Raw genomic sequence first — 25,995 nt, forward strand, 5'->3', positions numbered from 1 at the left:
TTGGCCAGGAAGGAGGTTGTGGTCCTGGGAAAGTTTGCCAAGAATATTTGCATTGGCACTCTTCTTCCTTCACTTTAAGGTTTTTATAGAAGGGGGAAGGAAAAAAAAAAAATTAACAAGCTGGAAGTTTTCCAACTTCTGTGATGTAAAATCCTAAATCAAAAAAAAAAAAAAAGAGTAATCAGATGCTTCTCATCAAACCTTCATTCTTTTGGATCAAGAAAAAGTGATTAGAAAGTTATTTCCAGCTCTAGTAGTAAGGTCAAGGGGGTTACTTGTTTCCAAAGAGCTTTGCTCTCCCCAGCATCCCAGGAGGATGCTGGTGTGCGCAGGCGGAGGTGCACCCCGACAAGCATTGCCCCCAACCCTGCAGAGCAGCAGCAGCAGCCCCTCAGCAAAACCAGAGCCCCCCCACTCCACGCATCTCTGCGGACTAAGGACTATATGGAGCTATAGCAATTTCTGCATTTTATATAACCCCTGATCAATACAAGCAAATAAATTAGCCCAGCTAACGATGGTGCAGGAAAGCTGCTCCTCGGGGATAAGCTTGCCACGTAACTCAGCGCAGCCCCCGTGCAGGCTCTCCTGCCCGCGGTGGCTTGCTCGTTCCTGCCTGACTTGGGGCTTCAAGTTTCTGTTGGCAAGGATGCTCGCGTGCGTCAGCGCCCGTCCCTAAGCAAGAGCCCGGCTCAGAGGTGCCAGCACTCACGGTGTAAATAAGAGGCAGGTGTAAATAAGAGCTCATTTAGCAAGGTTGGAAACTTTGCTGCTTTAAGGGACTCTGCACGCCAGGAGCTGACCTTCCCTGGATCGACACCAGCCAAGCGCTGGAAATAATACCCAATTCTGACTGTTTTTCTTGCTCTGTAGTAAAACATGAGGTGGCCACAAAGAAACGTCTCACGTTCAGCCATGAATCTCACAACAAGCTCCCCAGGAAAGGCATCGGAGCAGGCTGAAATGGTTTCTAGTTGGTCTGGGGACTGCAGCCCAAGGGAAGAGGTGGCCTAAGGTGGCTCCATCCCTCATATCTGTCCCCATGATGGTCACCCAGAGGAGGTTTGCTGCCTTTAGCTGCAGTGCTGGGAGGGGAGGTGGGAGAAGGGGTTTGGAGGGGAAGGACAGCACGAGGAGCCCCTGTTGAGGAAGGCACACGGGGCTGCCCCCGTGGTGGTGGTGGGAAGCTGTTGGCACCCAGGATGGTTTGCTGGAAGAGACAATGCTCTGCCTGGTCCCCCCCCAAAAATCCTCTCTGTGCTCTGAATCAAAGGAAGGATGCTTCCATGTCTTCCTGATTTACACCAAGAAAGCCTCAGGGAGGGCAGCGGGGTGACCGGTGCAAGACAGTCCATACCAGTCTGTGGCGGTGTGAAGTGGTGATGGATGAGGCCAGTCTCCCATGGCCCTCGTGGAAAAGCATCCCCTTGGCTGTACAGACCCAGGAGGAGGGAGAGGGGAGAGGGGGCCAGCCAGGGAGCAGCCCTGCCCCCCGCCCAGCCCCACCTCGGCTGGAGGTGGTCAGGAGCCACCTAAAAGCCACAGACGATGACAGGGGATGAGGAGATTGGCCGTGCCGAGCCTGTTGTTGTGCAACAGGCAGGCTACCTAGCGTGCTGGCTATTGAAGCAAGGTGTTTTGCTGGCACAGCCATGTTTAGTGCTACAAGCAGCGTGTTTCCATGAGCAGGGTTTAGAAAGATGCTGTTCAAGGAGTGCTTTCGCCTCGGCTTCTCAGCCAAGAGCCAGAGTGCTGCTTTCCTCCCTGCTATATGGGAGAGAGACCAAGTCACGGAGGGTTTAGCCCATGGTCAGCATCTAAACCATCCATAGGGTTTGCTGCCAGGCCCTGGCTCCCACCATGCCCTCCCGGCACAGCACCTTGTCCCGGCTCCCCGGGTCACCCCGTACAGCACAGCAGCATGACCCACAGCTGCAGGGCAGCAGGGGGGCTGGGAGGGTTTAATCCTGAGCCTTGTGTGTTCCTTCAGTCCCCAAGCCACCTCAACTTTAACTGCATCTGCAGATGTTTCTGGGGAGGAGAGCAAGGTGCTTGCCTGCTTCAGGCAGCCGCTGCATCCCGGCTGCCTGCTTCCCCCTGGCCCAGCTTTGGTTGCAGGCAGGGAAGCAGGCAGGGAGGATTTCAGAGCAGCCGAAGTGCCTCAGCTGCTCAGCCATCACCCACACGTGGCAGTGCATGAGCAGCTCCGTGAGCAGCTGGCCACATTTTGGGGGGGACAGATGCCCCCTCCAACACTTGAGGTGCAGAGCGAGGAAGCCAGCCTGACATTGCCGGTCCCCCTGCCCACCTCGGCATGAGGGCTTGTTTGTTTGGGTCAGGATTTGGCCACGTCATGGCCATGGGAGACTCCACGTGCCAGGAGCAGGAAGCAACAGCCGGGGTGTTATGTGGCCGCCTGCAAGGCTGGGAGAAACCAGGGTGACACGTGGAAAGATAGTGCGGGAGAGACAGAAAAAACCTTGCCTGCTGCTCCTGCCCGCCCCGCTGCCCCAGCACCCCTAATCTGGTGATGTGAAAATCTCAGCTTTTGTTTAAAATTAACAGGGCCCCAGCCTCGAGGGCTGAGCGAGAAGCTGAGAAAGCGTAATCAAAGTGCACCCTTAAGGGTTTAAAAATAGAAGAGAGAGAGAAAAAAAAATTTTAAAAAAATAATAATACATGTTAAAGCACGATGATTCATCTGGCAAAGCCCCGTTTGGGAGAACACGGGGCTGGTGTGTGCTTGGCAGGGGAGAGCGTTTGGGCTCCAAGCCCCCACCGGCCACCTTCCCGGAATAAAAATCACCTCCCCTGGAAGCACTGCAGTGATGGGGTCCCTATTTTTAGGCAAACAGCTCTTGTGCCCGGCAGGACACCTTGCCTCGCCCCAGCTCTGCTGGACCTTTCAGCTCCCCATCTCCCACCTCCACCTGCAAATTCAGGCTCTGGTCCCAGGGCTGCTGCTCCCAGTGAAGCTCCATCTTTACTCCCGCAGATACTGCCATGCTGGGCTATGACAGCAGAAAGCTCTTGGCTTGAGATAAACACCAATTGCATTCAAAACACCACCGCAATCAGCCCAGCCAGCCTTGGGGTGGACATCCATCCATCCATCCATCTCAGCCACTGGCAGGGTGCAAAGGAGAGTCTAACATCAACCACACACAGCTCAACCCATACCTAGAGAAGCTCATTTTTTCCAGTTCCCTATGCTTATTATTTTTTAGCCCCCCTAAAACAAGCTGCACACGCCTGTGATGGGCATCCCCAAAGTGCAGGGCGCAGAAGCAGCCCACTGTCCCCAGCGCACGGGCACCCCATAGCAGCAAGCTTGGCTCGCCGGGCTGATGCATGGCAGAGAAAAACGTAAAGAGAAAGGCAGAAATTTCTCAAACAGGCGCTAGCCAGGTTTTCATTTAACTTCAGCAGCAGCCAGCACCCCTAACCCCATAAACTCTTACCTCCTGCGGCACAACTGATCCGTGCCCGATGCACGGCTCTCCCCGGAGCACAGCTTTCCCTTCTCTCAGCACCCCAGCAGCCTCCCCAAAGAAAACCCCACCTTCCCTTAGCGTGTGGTTGCACCTGGTTTATATCCATGCCAAACTGGCCCCACCTGGCACCTCTCCCGGCACGGCCGCCCCGTGCCACCGGCCTCACGGGCTTCCCGCTTCGCGCGGTGCCGTTGCAGGGCAGGGCTGTCCCGGAGGATCGCCGCGGGGCGAGAGAATGAAGAAGCCGGCTGGGCAGCAGCAGGATGGGGCGGCAGGACCTCCCGCGCACTGACGGGCCCCCGCCGATGCTCCCGTGGCCACTGGCCCTCCTGGCCCTGAGCGCGTGCTGCCGCTGGGGGGTGGCCGGCGGGGCGGGCGGCACGGTGGCCCAGCAGCATGCCGCCCCCGAGACCCCTTCCTCTTCGTCCTCATCCTCCTCTTCCTCTGCCCGGGCACCCCTCGACTGGCTCCTCACCGACCGGGGACCCTTCTACCGAGCCCAGGAGTACGTGGACTTTGTGGAGCGCTACCGGCAGGGTTTCACCACCAGGTACAGGATCTACAGGTGAGCGGCAGCACTGGGGGCCAGCCCTTCGGTGGGCGCCCTGGGAGGGGGCTGCGGCGTGGGGGGCTGCAGGGGGCACAGCGGAGCGGACCCCTGTGCACGGGAGGAGGCTGCCCATCGGGAGAGACGGCGGGTGGGTGTATGTGAGGTGCTGCTTTCTCAGGGAATGTAACAGCAGCCCCCCAAGATGCTCATGGCATGGCCGGGATGGGCTCCAGGCAGGATTTGCCCCGAGCTGGGAGTGATTTGGTGCGCAGGTTGAGATGGGATCAGCCCTTATGGTGGGAGGCACAGAAGGGTGCTCCTTTGTCCTTCTGCCATGCACAAAGACAGCTCTGTGCCGAATTACTGAGCCTGCCTGGCCTGCCAGCTGTCTGGGGCCGGGATGCTGCCGGGGCTTGCAAAAAGCCACCCTGACCAACCCCCTGGCATGTCCCCAGTACTGTCACCCCATAGACCATGGCGACAGGATGCCACATGCGTGGAGGCCGATGCTGGAGGGGATTTCTTGCTGGTGGAGAAACCAGGCTCGGCAACGGTGGCGTGCACTGACCCCAGCAAAGGGCCACCCCATGACAGCCAGCGTGGGAAACCCACTGGCGCTAATTGGGGCTGTCGCCTCCTGCTAACGAGGCCTTTTCCCTTCCTCTCCTCACTGGTGCCAAGCCCCGGGGGTTTCCAGCAGCGGAGCAAAGCCCGGCTGCTGCCTCCCAGGGGAGCTGACGTGGGTGCCTTGTTATGCAGCCCAGCACCCCCAGGGAGCTCCTCTCCCCCCTCGCCCCCTTCCTATGCGCTGATGCTGCCATGCCGAGGGACCCACGTCCTCCGGGGATGCTGCTGGTGACGGTGGTGGGACAGGAAGGAGGAGCCGGAGGGATGGCAGCCGGCTTGTGCCTCCTCCGAGGCGGAGAGCCTGCTAGCAGCTTTCGGGGCTTGCTTTGCCTGCGGGACAGGATGGGGGTACCCGGCGCAGGGCTCCTGGCCCCCCAGCCCCACGTGCCCCAGCACCCAGGGAGCGTGCGTGCAAGGGGAGAGGCAGCATCCCCCCGTCCCTTACCCCTAGCTCTGCTCCTGGCCCCGACATCCCACTTTCTGGGCCCCAAAATCATGACGGGAGGCCACCCGGCACCCGCTGAGCCCCTCGGCTGCTTGGCACCCATCCACCCCTCCCTCCTCTTCCCTCTCCCTCCTTTCCCAACCAGCCCTAATTAAACTGTCTGAAAGCCGCCGCCTGGTTTTGATTAGAGCAAAATGCCGAAGATTAGGCTGAAATCGGCCGCGGGTTGTTTACGGGGCTGTTGGCTGTTCGAGGCAACGGCAGGCTGGCAGCTCCCCCCCGGGGCCAGGCGATGCCGGGGGGCCGGTGGGGCACATTCACAGCCTCCGTGCTACGAGGGGACCCACCACCAACCCCATCGCATCCCAGCGCCTCCAGCTTCCTACAAAACACTGCCGATACTTAAAACCATGAAACCCCCAGATGTCGGATTTTCACCCGGATCCGTAGGCAGGGGGATGGAGGATGGATGAGGCCCATCCAGCCCAGCGGGCTGGGAAAGGCTCTGGCCCTGCCCTGGGCTGTGATTAATGCCTGCCAGAGGTGCCTGATTAATCAATATCAGGCATCTCCGCTGCTTGTAGCTCGTTATCGCCATCGATGGCTTAGGGAGGGACGACGCTTTCATCCTGGCTGGATCTATAGCTGGCAAGCGCGCGCAGCGGGTCCTTCACCTCCGCCGCGGCGACGGGGAGGTCGGGATGCTCCCAACAGGAGTTTTTCCACCTACTGGTCCCCTGCCCGGAGGTGGACATAGGGGACAGCGGAGGGGACAGCGTGCACGTGGCATGGACGGACCGGCTTCAAACCCTCTCCCCACCGCTGCTCTCCTCCCACAGAGAGTTTGCTCGCTGGAAGGTGAATAATTTGGCCTTGGAGAGGAAAGACTTCTTCAGCCTGCCGCTTCGCCTGGCCCCCGAATTCATCCGCAACATCCGTCTGCTGGGACGCCGGCCCAGCTCCCAGCAGATCACCGACAGCCTCATCAAAAAGTATGGGACACACTTCTTGCTCGCCGCCACGCTGGGAGGTGAGTGCTGGTGGGTGCTCACTCCCCGCTCGCTCCCTGCTCGCTTCCCTTGCACAAGGCAGCGTGCAAAGGAGGGAGGGTGGGAAAATAAGCACCACAGGAGAAATACGGCCAAGAAAGGGAATGGGGGGAGCCCAGCAGCCCCCCGAAAGCATTGCGTGTCCCCCCAGGAGAGGAGTCCCTGACCATTTTTGTGGACAAGCGCAAGCTGAGCCGGAGGGCAGAGCCCGCCGGGGGGGCCGGGAACAGCTCAGGGGTCTCGCTGGAGACCCTGCACCAGCTGGCAGCCTCCTACTTCATCGACCGGGAGAGCACGCTGCGCCGGCTGCACCACATCCAGATCGCCACGGCCGCCATCAAGGTAGGCGAGGGTGCGAGGGAGAGGGCGGCGCGGGGAGACAGCGGCCCCGGGCCTCGCCAGCAGCCCCGCAAAGCTGGCCGAGACCCTAAAGCAGCATCACACCCCGGGGAGGGGAGACGGAGGGTGAGAGCAGGCAAAGTTAGCACATCCGCATTATTTATGGGAAATTGGGCACGCTAATGAAGGCACATTTTTCAGTGGGCTGCAGGCAGGGCTGCCGCCTGTCAACAAGCCAATTAGCAGGCAATTAGTTCTCCTCTCCAAGCATCGCCTTCCTGCGGGGAGCGGGGCACGGCAAGCCTGGCCAGGGGTTATCTGCAGCACTTTCAGTAGGGTGGCATGCGCCCTGGGTCCCCTCCTGTGTCCCTGACGACCTGCGGGTCCCCCCACCTTAGGTGACCGAAACACGGACAGGGCCACTTGGCTGCAGCAACTACGACAACCTGGACTCGGTGAGCTCCGTCCTGGTGCAGAGCCCCGAGAACAAAGTGCAGCTCCAAGGTAGGACCAGGCTGGTGGGGACGTGGTGATGGACGAGTGCCACCGCGGGCGCGCAGGGGGCCGCAGGGGAGGATGCTGGCTCGAGATGCTGCTTTTAATTTAAGGGCTGGGGAGGAGGGGGAATGAAAATAATCAAAGCTGGGCAGGATGAGGTTGTTGCTCGTCTGCCAAGAGGAGCCAAGATCAATGCAGAGCCCAGACAAGCGGCTCCACAGCAGATTGATAGGAAAATCATGCAAGGGTGGGAGCCCGGGGAGGGGGAAGGCTCACTCCCACCTCACCCGGGCGATGTTTTCGAGGGGCTCTGTGCGTGCCCTGACGCTCTCGGGGCTGCCTCCCGCTTGCAGGGCTCCAGACGGTGCTCCCCTCCTACCTGCGGGAGAGGTTCGTGGCGGCCGCCCTCAGCTACATCGCCTGCAGCTCGGCCGGGGAGCTGGTGTGCCGCCGGAGTGACTGCCGCTGCCAGTGCCAGCCCGCCTTCCCCCGCTGCAACTGCCCCGAGGCCGACGTCCAGGCGCTGGAGAGCAGCCTGGCCCAGCTCCAGCGAGCCTGGGAGAGCCACCACGGCCAGTTTGAGGAGTCAGGTGAGGCTGGGGAGACCCCACCAAGCATCTCCTTCCCTGCAACCCCTCCTTTGGGAGCAGCCCAGGCTGGGCGGTGGGGCTCCAGGGCAGGATCCAGAGTGGTCGTCTCACCGTGAAGACCTGAGAGCCCGGGTGGAGGGATATTGCCTCCAGCCCTACCTTCACTGCTTGCTCTCCTGGGTCTGCTGATGCCATCTCTCTCCCCCCACAGAGGAGTTTCAGGCCCTGGTGAAGAGGCTCCCCGGGGACCGTTTTCTGAACAGGACGGCCATCTCCCACTTCTGGGCCATGGACCTGGACATCCAGCATCGCTACCAGCAGCTGGGCACCAGCCTGAAGCTTCTCTCCAGGAAAACCCACCGACTCATCCGGCGGCTCTTCAACCTCAGCAAACGCTGCCACCGGCAACCTCGCTTCAAACTGCCGAAGGAGAGGTAGGGTGCCACGGCATCCCTGTCTCACGCCGGGGACACTGCTCAGAGCCCCGAGGGGGCCTCAGACCCACGGCCCACCTCCCCACGGCTGGGACTGGAGGAGCTCCCACCTTGCTGGAGGGATGCCTGGGGGTGAGTGGGCAGCAGGGGCATCCGTGCCACCCTGGGATGTGGCCCTGAGAGGTTGGGTCCAAGCCTGGAGGTGGAAAATGGGGCTCGGTTCATGGGGGGCCACCAGCGGTGCAGAAAAATGAACACAAGGTGGGCAGCTCTTCCATCCCTCGGGAAAGTTGGTCACGCCCCAAAAGATGCCACGTAAGCATCTCTCCTCCCGTGTCTCTTCTCCACCAGGTCCCTCCCTTACTGGTGGAGCCGCGCACAGTCGCTCCTGTACTGCAGCGAGACCGCCGTGCCTGGGACCTTCCTGGAAGAAAGCCACAGCTGCACGTGTCCCTCCGACCAGCCCTCCTGCCAGGGGTCCATACCGTGTGCCTTGGGCGAGGGGCCAGCCTGCGCCAGCTGTGCCGAGGACAACAGCACCCGCTGCGGGACCTGCAACCACGGCTACGTGCTCACCCAGGGCTTCTGCCGCCCCGAGGTGGCCGACTCGCTGGAGCACTACCTGGGGCTGGAGACGGACCTGCAGGACTTGGAGCTCAAGTACCTCCTGCAGAAACGAGACAGCCGCATCGAGGTGCACTCCATCTTCATCAGCAATGACATGCGCCTGGGGAGCTGGTTCGACCCCTCCTGGAGGAAACGCATGCTCTTGACCCTGAAGAGCAACAAGTACAAGCCTGGGCTGGTTCACGTGATGTTGGCCCTCTCCCTGCAGATCTGCCTCACCAAGAACAGCACGCTGGAGCCCGTCATGGCCATCTACGTCAACCCCTTCGGGGGAAGCCACTCGGAGAGCTGGTTCATGCCCGTCAACGAGGGCAGCTTCCCAGACTGGGAAAGGACTAACGTAGATGCCTCCGCCCAGTGCCAAAACTGGACACTCACCTTGGGCAACAAGTGGAAGACCTTCTTTGAAACGGTCCACGTCTACTTGCGGAGCCGCATCAAGTCTCTGGATGACAGCTCCAACGAGACAATCTACTATGAACCCTTAGAGATGGCAGATCCCTCCAAGAACCTGGGGTACATGAAAATCAACAGCTTGCAAGTCTTCGGCTACAGCCTGCCCTTTGAACCGGACGCTATTCGTGACCTGATCCTTCAGCTGGACTACCCCTACACCCAGGGCTCCCAGGACTCGGCCATGCTCCAGCTGTTGGAGATCAGGGACCGAGTGAACAGGTTGTCACCCCCTGGCAAAACCCGCCTCGACCTCTTCACTTGCTTGCTCCGCCACAGGCTCAAGTTGGCCAACAACGAGGTGGCGAGGATCCAGTCCTCCCTGAGGGCCTTCAATGCCAAGCTGCCCAACGCGCTAGAGCAGGAGACGGGCAAGCTGTGCAGCTAACAGCCGGGGCTGCTCAGATCTCGGAGCGAGGGGGCCGGGATAAAGGACTCTCCGAGGGGGGGGGAAAAATAACCACCCTAAAAAAATTAAATCAAGGCCTTACCTTAGTGCCAACCGCGTGCTTCCATGGTACACCCAGCGACTGGCCAAAGAGATGCAGGGCTCGAGCGGACAGAGGACACCAGCGGGACTATGGAGGAGGGATGGCTCACGCAGCGCAGACTGGCTCCGAGCGCGGGGACGATGCCAGCACAGTTGGTGGCTGGGGGGACACGCCGATGGCCAAGGGGAGATGTGGCTTGGCCAGAGGTGGCTGCTGGCCCTGCCGGAGCAGATGCCCAACCCGCCGTGAGGATCCTCCAGCGGCAGCCTCCTCGGCGCCCCAACTTTTGTAGTCTTTTTAAGAGAGGTTTCTACCCGCGCCTTTGCTTTCGCATGCCCCGCCATCCTTCCCGCAGCCGTGCCCTCACACACGGCACGGCGGCCGGGGGACACACACCACACCGCAGGCCCCTGAGACCCGGCAGATCTCCCCTGGGGCCTCTCCACGAGCATCTCGCACCTGCTGTGGTACCGAGGCGTCGTCACCCCTTGCGTGGGAAGGACCTGGCACCTGCCCCGTGGATGCTGCCATCACGGACACCGGCGGAGACCTCTGGGCTGCAATTCCTTACAGGAAAAAAAAAAAAAACAAAAACCTAAAACAAAAGAAAGAAAGAAAAAGAAAAAAAAAAGTTTTATTTATGTATTTATTTATTTGTTTTCTTTGGGAGGGGTTTTTTTAAGCCTGTTTATTTGGGGAGTGTCATTTCTTGTCGGTGGCTCCAGCCAAGAGACATCTTAGTAAAATGTATCTGTTTAATATATTTTTTAAAAAATGCCTTTTTTGAGCAAAAGAGCAACCAAAACCAATCGAGATGATTAAAAAAAAAAAGAGCAATTACTGTCATCTCTGGCCCTGGCTTTTCCCTTGCTGTGCGGCAGGAGGGGATGGCAAGGAGGCTCCCACGCATGTCCGGCTGCCATGTCCCCCCCGTGTCTCTGCACCATCCTGCTCTCTGGATTTTAGCCAAGCCTCCTGAGGAAGGGAGATGCCACCACATGGGCTGGTCATCTGTTGTCACATCTTCATTACCTGGAGGGACGGGGCTCCGAGGTGGCCCATTAAGACCATTGGACATGCCTGGAGGCAGGGAGGGATCCTGCCCACACCTGGAGCCAGCAGCTCCTGCCTGCTCCCCTCGGCTCTCGCCTTTGCTCCCAGCAAGGTGACTGGAGCAGACACTCCCCGAGCTGGACCCACGTGGCATCAGCCACATCTCATGTCCAACCTCCTCCTGGTCCCATGTAAACATCCACCATGCCTCAGGGTGAGCAGTGCTGCGGCTCGATTGCCCGCTGTGGCACATGCCACCTCTCTGGGGATGTCAAGCGTGGCCCTTGGGAGCTTCACTTGATGACCCATAGCTCTGGTAGAGGAAGAGACGGGGGACATCTGACCCCCAGCCACCCTTTCTGGCCAGTTACAATTGTATAGACAGGCATCTCTGTGTCCTAGCTCTATTGCTTTGTCCGTATACATAGGTTGCTCCATACCTTTGGTATCTTGATTGACCTCCTCAAGGCCTTCTCATTCATCACCCTCTTGGAAAGGACCCCAAACCAGGCGCAACCCATCCTGGACACCTTCCTCTCCTACACCCAGTGCAGGCATCAAGGGGCAGCAGGCTTCCCTGAGGCCAGCATCTCCAGCAGCCCCACCACCGGGGAGCCGGTGGCATCTCCAGTGCCCGCTCAGCTCAGCCCGGTGAGCGGGGCGAAGAGCCGGGCGGTGGGGGCAGGCGAGCTGGCAGCTGACGGCTCGGCGGAGCCGGGCTCCCCTCCCTCCTTCCCCGGTGCTGCTGCTGCCGCGCTCGATGCCTGACCAGAATATCAAGCAGCGGCGCTGCCCGGCTGTCGGATGGAAATGCTGGGTATGAGACAAGAGGAGCTCATCACTTCGGTGGCTGCCCTAATTTCTTGGCTGAGGACAGGCTAGAGACTGGAAGGAGCTGACCCTCCAACCCGCAGCATCCCCAAAGTAGGGGGTGCGGGCAGAGAGGATGGGCAGGGTGCAGGGAAAAGGAGAGAGGGGGGGAAAAAAGTGTGTCGGTGTGCAAATCTGAGTCCACTTCCTAATCCTCCCCGGCTGGCAAAACTTGCCTGCTTGGATGCTGCAAAAGCAGTGGTAACCCAAACTCATCCATCCTGCTTCTGTCACCTGCCTGTTCCCCCCTCTGCTCCATCCTCGGGTTGGACAGATAAAGAGATAAGCGGGAGTAAAATAACTCCAGGAGAGATAAAGAGATAGGCGAAAGGAAAATAAAATGGGGGTAGATAAACCATGCTTGCTATTTATATTCCCTGTCTAATCTATCAATCCATCAGGCCGGCTATTGTGGTTATAGCATCCCTCAATCTGTCACCTGGACTTCTCTTCTCCATACATCTGTCTTCCTTTACCCATGCCTACTCCCTTGTCTCCCAGTCCTAAAGGGAAAAAAAAATCAGGCAATTAAACACACCAGGAGGAAACGAGAAGTCAAAGCCATCATCTCGGCTCCCCAGGGGAAGCCGGCAGACATCTGCCCGGGGATGAGGGTATAGGCGGGAGAGCCGGCAGCGCTGCCTGCTCCTGAGCAGGCAGGGCTGCGGGAGGCTTCCCAGCTAGAAAGACCATTTGGCTTCTGCTACACATCTTTCTGGGCCGTCACATCACTTCTCCCCATCGTCACGTGGGCCATGCATCAGGCTAATATTCCTCGGCTCCATCCTCTGTCTCCTCTGGACAGAGCATTTCTTACCATGCTTTTTGGTACCCTTAACCAGTCCTAAACACATCCTAAAGCCACCTGAACATGAATGCAAGAGCTGTTGGGATGTCTGGCAGCATCTTGAGGAGCCGCTGGCCAAGACATGGTGGAGCAGCTTCCACCCGGTGCGGGACTGACCCTGGGCTTCTCCGCCTTGGTGCTGGCTCCAGAGGCAGGCAGGTGCTGCCCTGAGAGTAACAGTCCCGTGTGCGGGGACGCAGGCAGATTAAGGCTGTTGACTTTCAATTTAATGCAAAAAAAAGGCAAAAAGGGGTGGGCAGGCAGCTGGAGGGATGCGCCATCAACTCTTTGCATCCTCGCCGGTTGCCCCCCAGGCTGGCAGGCAGAGCAGCGCTGCAGCCTCCCCTCCCCGCAGCCCCCCAGCGACATTTCCTTGTGTATTGCCCAAAAGCACCGAGTTTGGCCCAAATCGCTGATTCCTGTCAGGAACGAGGCCGTGCGCAGCATTCCCAGCCCGGCACGGCGCCTTCTCGGCTAAACGCCCCATCGGGCAACGCAGGGGCTGGCAGACAAGGAGTGACAGCGATGCTGAACACATCCCTGGCCACCGGGCCCCCCACGCCGTGGGGCTGCACCACCTCTTTAACCGAGTGGAGGAAAAGACGGGGCTGGATCCCTGAATTTTGCTGAGAAGTTGCTGTATTTTGGGAGAGAACCACTTCCACCTTTTTTCAGGGTAAGCGGGTGAATTAAAGGAAGAGCAGCGGCAGCGTGCCCCCCCCCCGGGAGGGGACTGCCAGGCTGCATGTTAATCTCGGGTGGAAGCAGCCAGGTCCTCCCATCCCTGTTCAGCAATTAAGGCGCTCAATGGACATGATTAAGAAGACGAGGTTAATAACTGGAGGTCAGCATTTGATTACCTTGCAGCGCTTTCCCCTGCGAAGAACAACGCCAACACCAGCGGGGCTGGCCGGAGAGTCGCTGCCCCGTGGCACTGGCAGGATCTGGCCTCTGGATGGAAAAAGCCAGCGTGCCACCCTGAACCAGGAATTCAGCGTCAAACCCATTAGGTTTTAAAAACTGGTATGTTTGGGGTTATCCTCACCTGGGCTCTGGTTTGCAAGCCCCTGCATTTATACAATATTCTCTGCAGCATGAAGCCAGAAAGCTGCCTCTTAAATAACAAGCTGAGCTTCTCACTCACTTGATTGCAGACACTTCGGTTCGCTCCGGACACGTTTATTTAGCAGCTCTGCCAGGGAAAAGGCAGCTGGGAAAAGGTTGGGCTGTTTTGCCCCCAGCCCCGGCAGCAGGATGCGATTATCCCCTGTGCTCTCCCCTAGCATCCCTGCTCACGGCTCCCACGTGCGGGTTGTTGTTCCCACCTCCATCTCCTGGCCCCGAGACAGCCGGTGATGGGCTGTGATCGGCTACACCTGAACGGAGCTCGCAGCTCCAGCTTATCTAACCTACACTCTTTTTCCCCTCCTGCGTTTTCACCCCTTTTCCACAGCGGCGGTTGAGCCTCCAGCCCTGCACGCTGGGAAGGGGTGCCTTCGGCCTCATGGCCAAGAGCGTCTCTGCATCAGGCTGTGCCAAAATAGCAAAGACAGTTTTGCCGTGAAGAGCCAGGATGGAGAGAGGCTGTAGGGCTAAGTCTGCATCCCTGCTCCAGCCTCCCTCAGTTTCCCCACTCCTCGCTCCCAGCTGATGGTGTATCAGCCTGGGAGAACAGCATGGGATGCACAGGGGGTAAAACATCCCCAGGGGAAGAAGGGAGGGCTGGGGGAGCTCCAGGTAACACGCTTTGCTGGCAGATACTCTTTTTCTTTACATGCAAACAGCACACAGGTGCAGATTTTGCTTGAAATTCACCCCACGGTCTCTGCCCTCTTGATTCAGGCTGCAGGACGGGCAAGAAGTAGAAATCAGACGTTTTGCTTGGCGGGAGGCTTCACGCTGAGCATTTTGCTCAGGGCTCCTCCGGCTTCGTTAGCCACACATAACCACCAGGCAGCTGCCCAACAGAGCGGTTTTGCTGTTTGACAGCGTTTCTGGGGGAGGCGGGCGATGGCAAGCTGCCTGCGGACCTCTCCGCCCCGGCACGGGGCTGCTCCGCTTCTTCCATGTAACAGTTTCGCCGCAGGTACCAGAGATGCTCCTGGGCACGCGTGGGATCGCCATTTACTCTCCCAACTAACCAAGCAGACCATGGGATGCGATCCCTGGGAAGCCAGGATCCCCAGGTCAGGTAGTGCCGTGGCCTGGAGCTGCTCTGCCAACACAAGCCCACGGACACTTGTCATCGTTCTCTTCCCACTCCAGGCTCGTGGGGGGGGGGGTTGCCACCTGACCCCCTTGTTCCCCCTGCCTCTCTGAAGCCCAGCGACATCTGCGTAGCCGAGAGGCGAGCCGAAACCTCACCACCTCTTTTTTAGCATCGTCTTTTTCCCCCCCCCCCCCTCCCTTCTCCTGACAAGCTCAGAAGTGCAGTCAAGGTGGCAAATTAGCACCAGAGCCTCGTTAATTGGCAGGCAGGAGCCTTCTCCTGCTGTTTGGGTTGTCATCAGCTGCTTCAGCACATTTTCGGTTTCTCTCTGTTTCAGTCTATTTTCTCCCTTCGCTGACGGTGGGCTGGGTTTTTCCTCTCTCCTGCATCTCTCTGCCATCTCTTTCAAAGCCATCAAGGGCTCTCATCCTCCCATGCCGCGCTCCCTGGCGTTCCCTCTCCGGAGAGGATTTGCAGGGCCTGTGGTAAATGGCCACTTCTTAGGGAGCATGGGGGCACAATTAACAGGCTCTTGAAATGATGACGACCTCGGCTTCTTCCTCCCTCCTCCTCAGCCTCCTGCTGCGGCCTCCAAAGAAGGCAGGAGAGGCTGCAAGGGGCAGGCAGGGAGGAGGCAGGGAGAGCTTGCTGCCAGCCCAGGCATGCGGGAGAGGTCCCAGCCACCCTCCTGTGTGTCCCACCCCACCCAGGAACTTAGTGAGGACCTGGGATGACACAAGCTGGTGGGGACCTTGGGAGGCTCCAGTCCCCGTTCCTCAGCTCCCTTCTTCCCTCCCCACCGACTCCTCCTTAAGCAAAGATGGAAAAGCATAACCTTACCCATCCATTAGCACCCAACCCCACCCACTGCCTGCATCAGCTCTTGACCTCCTTGAGTGTCCCCCCAGCTGCTCCCAGCTCTCAAGGAGAACTTGAAGACCTCTTTAAGACACCATCAAATAACGTATCTTCACAGCAACCCATCCTGCAAGCGGAGAAACTCGCAGGGGACTGGGGAGGCTGATGGCAAATTGCTTTCTCCTTCCCCGAGCTCAGGGCTGGGAGCTGCTGCTGCCGGCAGCGGTACCCCTGTCTATTAAATACGGGTGCCCTGCCCCAGGGTGCCACCGCAGCCGGCGTAAATCAGCAGTGCCGGGGTCAGAGGCATCGCTGATTCACGGCCAGGAGCCCGGCTGGAGGACTTACCTCATTGGGCCGGACCCTGCACCCCCCCAGCCCAGCTGCCCCCGGGACAGGGCTCCCAGGGGACCTCTTGGCTCTGCTCTTGGACTGGGGGTTGAGACAGTCGGTGAATTTTGGAGGGACCTCCCTGGAGGGCAAAGCTCTGCAAAAAAAAAAAAAAACCCAGACAAAGCTGCGAGACAGACCTTTTGCTCCTACTACGCATGCCGGGAGCAGAGACCAACTGGATGGAAAGAAAGAAGGAGAGAGATCAGTCAAATTATTTTTACAAGTGTTCTCTCAGCCTCCAGGCAGCCTCTGCTCCATATGAGGATGCACAAATCCTCCCAGCCAATCTGCCTCAAAATCAGCAGTGGTTACTACATCGGTCGCCACCTTCCAGCTTTTCCTTTAATACGATTCTCCGTGACGGTTCCTCGCCCAGTCCTTGCCCCTGGCATTATCGATCTGCTCAGGGAGATGGGCATTGAAGGAGAAAAGGGTCTCAGGGATCTGTTTCTCCACCTGTAGCCCATTTGATCGCTGGGAGAACCCATGCCTCCAAGGATTTATCTCCCATGTTGTTTTCCCAAACTAGTTTCTATGGTTCTTTCACCGACATAACAGTAAAAAAATACGGCATATAAACCACCCCAAATAGTGTCCAGGGATGTGAAATACTATAAATCCCAGGAGGCTGCTGGGAGAAGAGTGATGTTCAGATCGTGCCTGCTCCATCCAAGCCATCTCCTCATCGGCCATAAATCAGGGGGCTCCCCCGAAGCCCATGAAACTCAGTTAAAAAGAGATTTCCTTCTCTCCTGAGCCTCGGCAGTGGTGTTGGGAGCAGTGCTCTCAGAAAGGCTCCTGGGGGAACAGAATCAGTGATTACCCAAATTAGTTTCTAATAGCTTTTATCTCCTAATTTCTACTTTGTCAAGTACTAAAATCCATTAATAATCAAGAGACCACGTGGAAAAACATTTAACATCCCAGCTGCCAAGAGCTCCCACCCCGTCACACTCCAGCAAAGTTAAAGGAGAGGGGGAAAAAAAAGAAAAAAAGAATTATTCTTTTTTATAATCTTAAACCCAGCTCTCCAGCTAAACCATCACCTGTGTTTGCTGATTGGCAGGATGATGGGACAAATTCAGGCATGAAGCTGTAGATGATGCACCTCCCATCTTGCTCCTCTCCAGCCCTTGCCGGATAAAGGTTCCCACGCAGCCCTGTCCCCATGGTAGCTCTTTTCCAGAAGGGACCAAAAGCTGGTGGCCGAGGCTTGTGGCACCCTCGGTCCTGCCTGTACCTGGTGGCTCCCGTCTAAATGAAGGCAGAATGCTGCCCGCCGTGAGATGGGCACAAGCAACAGGTCCTCCATGGGCTGAGGTTGGGTTGGAGCATTTCCACCCCAGGGCTGGTCCCTTCCACTCTCCCATAGCTCTGCCAAAATACTGCAGCCCTTCTTACCCCCCAGCTTCAGCCTCTCAGCTTTATTTATTCCTTATCTTGTTCTCGCAGAGCCGGCCTTGGCCCTTTGGCCACACCAGGCCATGGCTCTCCCTGCTCAGGTGGGAAATCCAGCCCCACCATGCTTCGATCTGCATCAGCTGCCGCCCCACACCACACTGACCCTCTCTTAATCACCTGTTTGAACAGTTTAATAGGCTTCTAATAAAATATTGCATTTCTAAAGCCTCCCCATGATGGAATAAATCCCCCCGGCATCCCCGGCAGTGGCCGGAGGAATGCACACAACCGCTGTATGGCATCGCCTGTGGCTTTCCCTCCGTGTCCGGGCTGCTTCCCCAGCAGCAGCATCCTGGAGAGAGGAGGGAAATAAAACCCCGCATCCAACCCAGAGGTTGTTGCCTGAGCAACGGCAGAGGTGGGCGCAGGGATCCAGGCGGCACAGCCAGAGGTGAGCTTCAGACATGATTGCCGGAGGGTTCAGGGCACCCTCTGGGGAAAAAAAGCGGGAGCAAGGAAGGAATCGGGATGTTGCAGCTTGAATCGATGGCTGCGGTACCTGCTGGGAGCTGGGGGGAGGACGGGGGAGGTGTGGGCAGCTGGAGCCGGGGTCAGTGGCTGCGGCATCCTGCATCCCAGCTGGGCTGCTGCGGGGGTGGCACTGGGTGGGCACGTTCCCAGTATTAGGGTGGATCGGGGTTCGTTTAAAGAACACTCTTGTCCAACATGCCCCGGCCTCACCGCACACTTCTCCCTTCCTCTCTTGCCGGCTGGTGGCTTGAAGAAAGGGACTGAGATTTTTTTTCTTTGCAGTTTAACCATTACCCCAAGGCAGGATCAAGAACCAACGGCCCTATAGCAAACCCAGTATCCCCAAAGAACCAGTAAGTTCTTATCCCCACATGACTGGCAGTCCGTCAGTCTGTCCAAGGCTAGCTGGTCATGTGCAAATCCTGTCCTGAGCTCCTGCGGCTCAAAACAGCTCCGGTTAAGCTGCTGGCCTCGCAGAGATGAGTGAGCAGCAGTGCAACGGCACTGTACTGTGGTGACCACCTTGGGGCCAGACCATTGCCAGACAAGATCCAGTCTTCGTTAGAACACCAGTCCCTTAGTGACCATGCTGGTAACAGCTTGGGACATTACCACCACCATGCACTTTTTAGTCCGCCCCTTCTCCTGCCCTCAGCGAGGCCCGAAGTCCGGTTATGGATTTATTTGCATTTTGCTGTTGGCTCAAACATCGCTAAAAAGCCGCTGTGATGTTGGCTCAGGAGCCGCGGGCTTCAGGCGCTCGCAAGCCATAAATTGACAGCCGCGCTGTGTTCAAATCCGTACACGGGGTTAATGGACACGGCTCCTGCCAGAGGCTGGGCGCCATGGCAATCCCTGCCCGGGGGATGTGACAGGCGGGTGTCCCTAGGGATGCTCAGCATCCTCCCGGAGCAAACCCCTGCACAGGCTTTCTGCAGCTGCTTGCAAAGCGGCCGGCGCCCAATGAGTGTCAGGGGCCGCTACAGCATCCACATCATCTCCTAATCGCAGGGAGATGGGATACTGGGATGGGATCCAGTGCCGCGGATGCTTTCCAGGGGTTTGCTCCTAAGCAAGAGAGATTTAGTTGCTGGGAGGGGTGTAAGTAAGATGACAAACCAAAATATATCCAGACACATACAGTACATAAAACTACAGTCTGTTTCCTGTCTAATTGGTAATAAATGTAAATGTTTAGTTATGCCTGGCTTGGGAGCTATGAAAAACACATCTGGCTGGCTGGCTTTTCTGCCTACCATCTGTAGCCGAAACAAAAGGCGAGAGTGCGTGCTTGTGTCCGCACCTGAGGAAGGCGACAGCGGGGGAAGAGGGAGCGGGAGCAGGAACAGAAGAGGAGGAGGAGGATTGCCAGAGAGGGGAAGGTCAGTGCTGGAGGGTGATTTCTGGCCAAAGCTTTCCCTGCTTATGGGAACCTCCAGGTTCTGCATCTCTGCTTGGTCCTTCACTCCCCTCCCAGGTAATGCAACCCACAGAGGAAGGGCCTGTGCCCGCCAGAGCTGCTGACAGTATTCCTGCGTGCAGCGGTGGGGGAAACAAAGCCGGCGAGCCCCTGGAGGTCTACTCCTGGCCATTAATTACCATTAACCAGAAGCTCTGATCTGATCCAACCTAGAGTGGTGTCTATGCAGCCCTTCACCCAGCACAAAAAGCTTATGGCTGAAACGGTCAGACCACGGCCGGCAAGGAGGGGATGCTGTTTTCCCCCTCTGCTCCTGTCCCAGAGCCATCCTCAGGTCCATAACACCCGACCTGCAGCACCATCCCCACCAGTTAAAGACTGGGAGGAAACCACTTACCCAAGGAAGCAAATACAGCCCCTTCTCAGCTCAGAAAACTTTCTTGACCCCAGGTCCCCAGGGCTGGGGAAGGTGGGAGAGCCAAAAAGCTAACACACACTGAAAATCGGGTTTGCAGCAGAATTAAGCGTAGGGGGAGGCGTAGGTTCCCCCTCCCCACCAGTACCTCCCAAGCTATGGTTTCCGGCCCTCACCCAGCAGCAGCTCCAGCCCCACGGCAATGCCACCATCACCGTCCCTGCCGGACCCACACCTGGCCCTGGGAACCCAGCAGCCTTCCTCCTCCTCCTCCTCCTCCCGCCTGGTTCACTCTTATTCTGACAGCACCGCCTCTTACTTTGAAGCAGTTTTTTTCTTGGAGAATGAGCTTCTTTTTTCTAGACCGTCCCCAAAGAGCCTGCGAGTACTCGCTCTCGTCCCTCCCCCTGCCTTGATCAAGGCTGAAGGCTGAAATCCAAGTGCATTGATCAAAGAGGCTTCTTCGGGTGAGATTTACTGGCGAGGAAAAGCAACAGTTGTTGAGGAGCTGGTCCAAGGGGCCGGCGGTTCCTCGCCGGCAACAAGATGGTAGCTGCAGGTAGGAGGTGCGAAGGACTTCACGGCGCCCAAGGCAGCAAAGCAAAGGGATTTTCACCGACGGGTGAGGTTGTAGGCTGCCATAGGCGAGAGGGATGCTGCCTGCTCCGGAAACGTTTGGGATGGAGCAGCAGCCAGGTGCCCTACTTCTGAGCTCTCCTAGGGAAAGATGCAGCTTTACGTACGACTGGGACAGAGATCAGTGATGTCTGGGCACGGCCTGCCGTGTCCCGGGTCTTTTGCCTCGAGACAAAAGCCTCCCGTTCCTAGAGGGTAGCTTTAAACCAGCCCAGGCTCCACAAAACCCCTTGAAGAGCTGCAGGCTGGCAAGCCCAGACAGCAGCCCCTTGGCTCGGTGCTGAGCGCTGGGGCTGGGTGCCAGCTACTCATGCCAAGGTGAAAGCGGAGAGATCAGGCAGCCAGATGGCATCCTCCCACAAAAATAACCACCAGGACTCAAAACAGCTCAGCTGCCATTGAGAGCTAAAGCTGGGCCCAGTGCGGCCGGTGGCTGCCCCGAGGGGGGACATGCCGCTGCCCAGGCAGGGAGGGGGCAGCAGGAGCAGGGGTAAAGCCATCCGCAGGGATACGCAGGCAAGGAGCCGGTGCCATCGCTGGTGTTTCTCAAGAGCATCCAGCGTTGAAGTGCGAGCCATGCCCTTATGCCCGGCTTGTGATTGCCCAGCACACGCTGCCCGAGAAAGGGAGCGATAAAAAGGGGTGAAGGTGGGGAAGGGGCGGTGGCAGGCTCTTACTTGGGTGGCAGGCAAAGGACAGCGTTGTTGCTGTTGGCAAGATGACCAGACAACCCAGCACCAAGAGGCAGCCCCTCCAGACAGGCTGAGACCTGCTCAGCCCCGGGCAGCTCCTGCAACCATTTTGCTGTGACGGAGATGATGAACCACCCCCCCGCCCGCCCCGCCATGCCACGCACTGTCTCTGCACTGAGATGGGCACAGGCAAAGCCAGCTCGTTGCTGCCTGCACTGTGACATGCTTTATGCCCAAGTCCCTGCTGCCCACCCCGTGCTACCTGCCTGCTTCTTGCCTGTACCAGCAGCACAGCTCCCCAGGCACCCTGGGCGAACTCACATGCCCTGCAGGGTCCTTTAAGCCAAGCTTAAAGTGTGACTCAGCCAAGCCCAGCTGCAGCCCCCCAGCAGGACATACAGCCTTTGAAATACTGGGGCAGGCCCCCCAGCGGTCACACAAGTCCCCAGTTACTGGGGACACTCGGTCACCCCTCCCAGGCTGGCAGAGATGAGCCCTGGGGCCACGCTACCTTACTCCCCGGTGGAGTTGATCCCCGCTAGCTCCAGCTCTCAGAGCTGGTGAGTCCAGATCTCCAAGGTCAGGCCATCAGCTGGTGCAACTCCCCAGCTACCTCCAGGAGATTTACACCAGCCGCGAGGTCCATCCATCCCATGGCAAGGGTCAGATGCGGCTGATGCGGGAGGAAAGGCCAGCAGTGACGTTTGCATGCTGCTCCTGGCAGCCTCCAAGCAGCCGCAGCAGCTGCCTTTGAGCACTTTTCATCTAGTTCAATGAAAATGAGATGTTCAAGTGAATGAAGATAATTTAATAATGAATAGCTCCAACTTATCGGAGAAGCTCTCCATCCCTGCCTGACAGTTGCTGCCTCTAAGTGCAGTTTAATAAGGGAATCACCATCACTCAGCCCTGTGGTAGGAAATCAACACTTTGCTACCCAGGGAAAAGGCTCTGCACCTTCCTAAAAGCTGAAGCAATTTCTCAAGGAGCCTAAACTCCGTTGGCCTTTAAAAGGGAAACGAAAAAAAGAGGGGGGTGGGAAAAAGCAACCAGCAAAGCAGCCCATCTTCAGAGGCAAAATGTAATTAAAAACAAAAGCCAGCTTGAAGAAGGCTGTAAGTCATCACAAGCAGCAGCCGAAGCTGCAAGCGACAGCGATGCTGACTGAGCAAGCGAGTGGGAACGCAGGGGGGTCCCAAGGCTGCAGTAAGCCAGGAGGACATCTCAGCAAGATGTTTCCATGCATCAAGGTGCTGCTTTCTGCCAGCCAGGACTGGGACGGCTCCGCTGCGTGCCATCATCCCCAGTTGGGAGACGTGCTGCCCAGGGACAGAGCGAGCCCCCTCCTTTGCTGGGACAGGGCATCATCGTTCAGCCCAGCCACCCTGGTCACCCCTGCGGTGGCTGTGCCAGCCCCGGCGGGGGGACACTCCCAGTCTTCGACACTGCAGAGAAGCGCTGCCGAGCCATTTCCATCCAAAGTCACTCTGTCTGTACAGTGAGAATGGAAAATGCCCGCAGAGCATCCTTGGCAGGGATTGACTGAGCTGGGAAGCGCCACTGCAATGATAACTGGGGACTATGCACAGGTCCCATCGGCTGGGCAGGCAGCATTGGGCCCCCGTCCCGCTGCCCGAAGCCCCAACAGCAGGCAGCCGTCGTCCACGCTGTGGAAATACAACCAGCAAGTTATTTCTTCAAGGCACGAATCTGCATCTCACCGAGTATTGATCAAGGCAGCAAAGGGCTGCATCCTGCCTGGCGCTGCCTGCTCCCGTGCAGGCAGAGGGAGGTGTCGATGCGGGGGATGCCAGGCCCCGCGGATTCCTGCTGACACCTGCCAGTGCCGGGTGCTTAATTATTAATTGCATTTCCAGTAGCAATTGTTGCTTGTGCCGATAGAGTTGGACTAGACATCACAAGCAATTAGCAGAACCCTCCACTGGTGTTCGGTTGGTACCTGCTTAACGCTCCGCTCACGTCCTCCTCGGGTCGCTGCAGAGGGAAGGAGGAACCCATTTGCATCGCCTCTGCTCGTAGCTTGCCGCTCGCGGGGAATCCTGTATGTCTAGCCCGTGTGCGGTGGCCATGGGCAGCGATGCTGCCACCGACCGTGGGCCAGCCCTGCCACGGCGCTGGCATTGTCCCCGCCTGCGGCCGTGTGGCAGACGTGGAGCAGGACGCTTGGGGCACCAGCTGCCGTGCATCCATGTGCCACCGCCGGCCAGCCCTTGGAGGCACTGGGGTCTCAGCCAGGTCCCCTGGGCAAGCGAAGCCAAGAGCGGGAGCGGTGGGAGCTGCGGCAGAGGCGGCTGCCCCAAGCCCGGTCCCAAGCAGAGCTATCTCAGGGCCAAGCGTCGACTCTGCCACAGCTCAGGTGTTCAACCAAATTAATTTTTATCATAACCAAAGTGACTGGTCAGTGGAATCCAAACAGGCTTTTCCTAGTCATTGAGACCGTTTCATAGCGAGAGCAATTTTGGGAGCTTATTTTCCACTTCATTGAGTGCCATGTTACTGCAAATGAATATATTCCTTGGTTGGTGTGATGGAAAATACAGCTGTAAATGCTTTCTGCTTCATTTGGGTAAAGAGCTCCAGATAGGACTAAATATAAAGAGAATTTAAATGCTCTACTTCATTAAAAAAGTTGTTTCCCATTCTCTTTCTTCCTGAAAACACAGGGCTGCTAGTGGAGAGAGTGAAAGGAGGATTTAAATTTACATCAGTGTCATGCTAACCCAGCTGATCACTCCCCACCCATGACTGACGGTAGATGTCTGCCAGCAGCTTGCTCTCCGGAGGTTCAGAGAGGTGGGAAGCTGAAGGCAGAGGACGGGATGCCCAACACTGGAGCCTGAGGCCATGGCATGTCCGTCTGTTTATCTCTATGTCAGCATACATAATCACCTTCAGCTGGTGGTTCAGCCTTGGAGGCAGCAGGACACATTAGCAAAGGCATGAAGCCCAAAAACCTAATTCTTTCGGCTGAGCTGGGGCCCACCTAGAGGTTCCTAGAGACCCATGCCACCGTTTCCACCCAGCCTCGATGATGGGGTCAGAGATCCTTACCTCCTGCACAGCCACCAGCGCTAGAGAGGTTTGAGGACCTGGAAGGTGGTCTGACTGCCTTCTAAACGATCTCAGTGGCCATCCAGCTGGCTGCATCCAAGAGTCAATTACTAGCTCATTTTCTTCTGCCACAGACTAGAGAGACTCATACCAGGTAATGGGCATGCAGCACTTCATATTGACCTCTGGAGTGAAGTGCTACCTCATCCCACAGCCATAAGGAACTCTCCTGGCTTGTTGTCACTCCTGGTTTACCCTGTTCAGGAGGGCAATAAACCCCGCCGGCCAGTGTCTTATTTCCTGATCCAGCTCCCAGCAAGGAGACAACGATCCTTATTGGCTTCATGGCAGTTGGGATCATGTCCGCACTCTGACATCAGCTCCAAGACGGCACAAGAGCAAGACCCAGCCTCGGTGGAGAACACTGCTCTGAACAAGCTCATCACGGCTTCTGGCAGAAGACTAAAATCCCATCTTTGAAAGGAGGGGTACAGCCAGGTTGGGTTGCCATGTCCTCCTGGGGCTCCTTCTTAACATTCGAGAGTCCCAACCTCCTCTGCGTAGCACCAGGTCCTATCACACAGCTTCCTCCCACCCCGGAGGTGTTCAGGAGAGGTGGGATCCCTCTCCAAGCTACCCAGCAGTCTAGCAGACTCCGTGCTATCTCACTGAGGCCAAAGCAGGAGGAGGATGCCTCCTGCTGCGGCTGGGGCTGGCAGCCAAAGTCATTCAGAGCAATCCCATTTCATGCAAAATCTGAACTGATTTCTTCGCTAGAAGTAAAGGGCCATTGCAGTCCAGGGAGACACCTCAACAAGTCTTCGGAGTCTTTAGCCTTACAAATCCTGTTGGAGCAGGATGTCAGGTTGTGCTCCGCCCTTACTCGATACCAACAAAGTGAGGGGAAGCTTTCATCTCTGCTAAATCCAATTATAGCCCAGGAAGCAATGCGTTCTAGGCTCACAGGGCTTACAGATAAATAGATCATCTCAGTAGGGCTGTGGCAGAGTGGGGTGGGATGAGTGATAGGCAGTGGGCTTACATCTGACTGCAGGATAAATAGAGTTCACTTGACTCATAAAATAACCACCTATTGCAATTTTGCTAAATTTTAAATTGCAACTTCCCCCCCCCCAAGATTTAAGTGGAATTGATAGGAGTGAGTTCCATATAACATATAAGCTTCATAGAAATAACTGAAGTTAATTCAGCCTTACATTTGAGTGGAGGAGCCAGGAGCAAAGTGACATCCACGGCTCTGTCCCTCACCTCCAGCACAGGGGTTTGACCAACCAGCTGCTTTTCACAAACCAGGCAAACCAGAGGGACCCAGATCCAACAATACCATGGATACGAAGAATGAGCCACAGCAGTCTCATTTCAAAGACTTCCCTTCCCTTTCTCCTCCTCTGAGCGTGAAGTTTCCATCACTCAGTTTGCCAGCAGAACTCAAGGCACTTTATGAAGGCGTTAAACGGCACCATCTCTCTCTCCAAGGCACGGGGACAACCCAGATGTGCAAGAGAGGGACAGGGAACCTCCCACCCATCATCCAGCTCCAGACAGAGGCACTGATTCACATGCGGCCAGGAGGGTCCTCCAAGCAGAGAGCGGGTGCCAGAGAGGTGTCCCAGGTCCCACCTCCACACAGCCCTACGACTTCTCCCCTTTTTTCAGACCATCCTAGTGGAGAAGGTGGAGGAGCTCTGGGGTGGCCTGGGAACAGTGCTCTCACCGGGGCTAGCATAACAGCAGAGAGCGGTGACGAAACTTCCCCAAGGAGACAGCACGGGTCTCCCACACCCAGCACGTCACCCAGCTAGGATCACACCACCCACTATGCCACAACCCTTCCCTCGCATCTACTATCACTTAAATAGCTAGTAGCAGGTGTGAACAATTACCGCCTAAAATCTGGATCAAGGACAACGTGATATAATTATTACCTTAATAGCATTTCGAGACTATCACCACCGGCTGGAAGTAAAACTTGTGTTGAGC

The 25,995-nt window shown here is 57.3% G+C and overlaps 1 protein-coding gene across 1 annotated transcript; it reads left to right on the forward strand.

Moving 5' to 3' along the window:
• Positions 1–3,757: 3,757 nt before the first annotated feature.
• On the forward strand, positions 3,758–9,494 carry BRINP2 (BMP/retinoic acid inducible neural specific 2). The gene is made up of 7 exons (XM_050901257.1): positions 3,758–4,059; positions 5,956–6,146; positions 6,317–6,507; positions 6,903–7,008; positions 7,356–7,592; positions 7,804–8,026; positions 8,378–9,494. The coding sequence occupies exons 1-7, from the start codon at positions 3,758–3,760 to the stop codon at positions 9,492–9,494; spliced, it is 2,367 nt and encodes a 788-aa protein (XP_050757214.1).
• The last annotated feature ends 16,501 nt before the right edge of the window (positions 9,495–25,995 follow it).

The sequence above is a fragment of the Gymnogyps californianus genome, chromosome 8 (genome assembly GCF_018139145.2).
Source record: "Gymnogyps californianus isolate 813 chromosome 8, ASM1813914v2, whole genome shotgun sequence".
Classification (NCBI taxonomy): Eukaryota; Metazoa; Chordata; class Aves; order Accipitriformes; family Cathartidae; genus Gymnogyps; species Gymnogyps californianus.

Excerpts from the sequence above, each read along its gene's own strand:
- BRINP2 (XM_050901257.1), top strand. The coding sequence starts at position 3,758 with ATGGGGCGGCAGGACCTCCCGCGCACTGACGGGCCCCCGCCGATGCTC. Across the intron at positions 6,508-6,902 it reads TCGCCACGGCCGCCATCAAG|GTGACCGAAACACGGACAGG; the intron begins GTAGGCGAGGGT and ends CCCCCACCTTAG. Across the intron at positions 7,009-7,355 it reads GAACAAAGTGCAGCTCCAAG|GGCTCCAGACGGTGCTCCCC; the intron begins GTAGGACCAGGC and ends TCCCGCTTGCAG.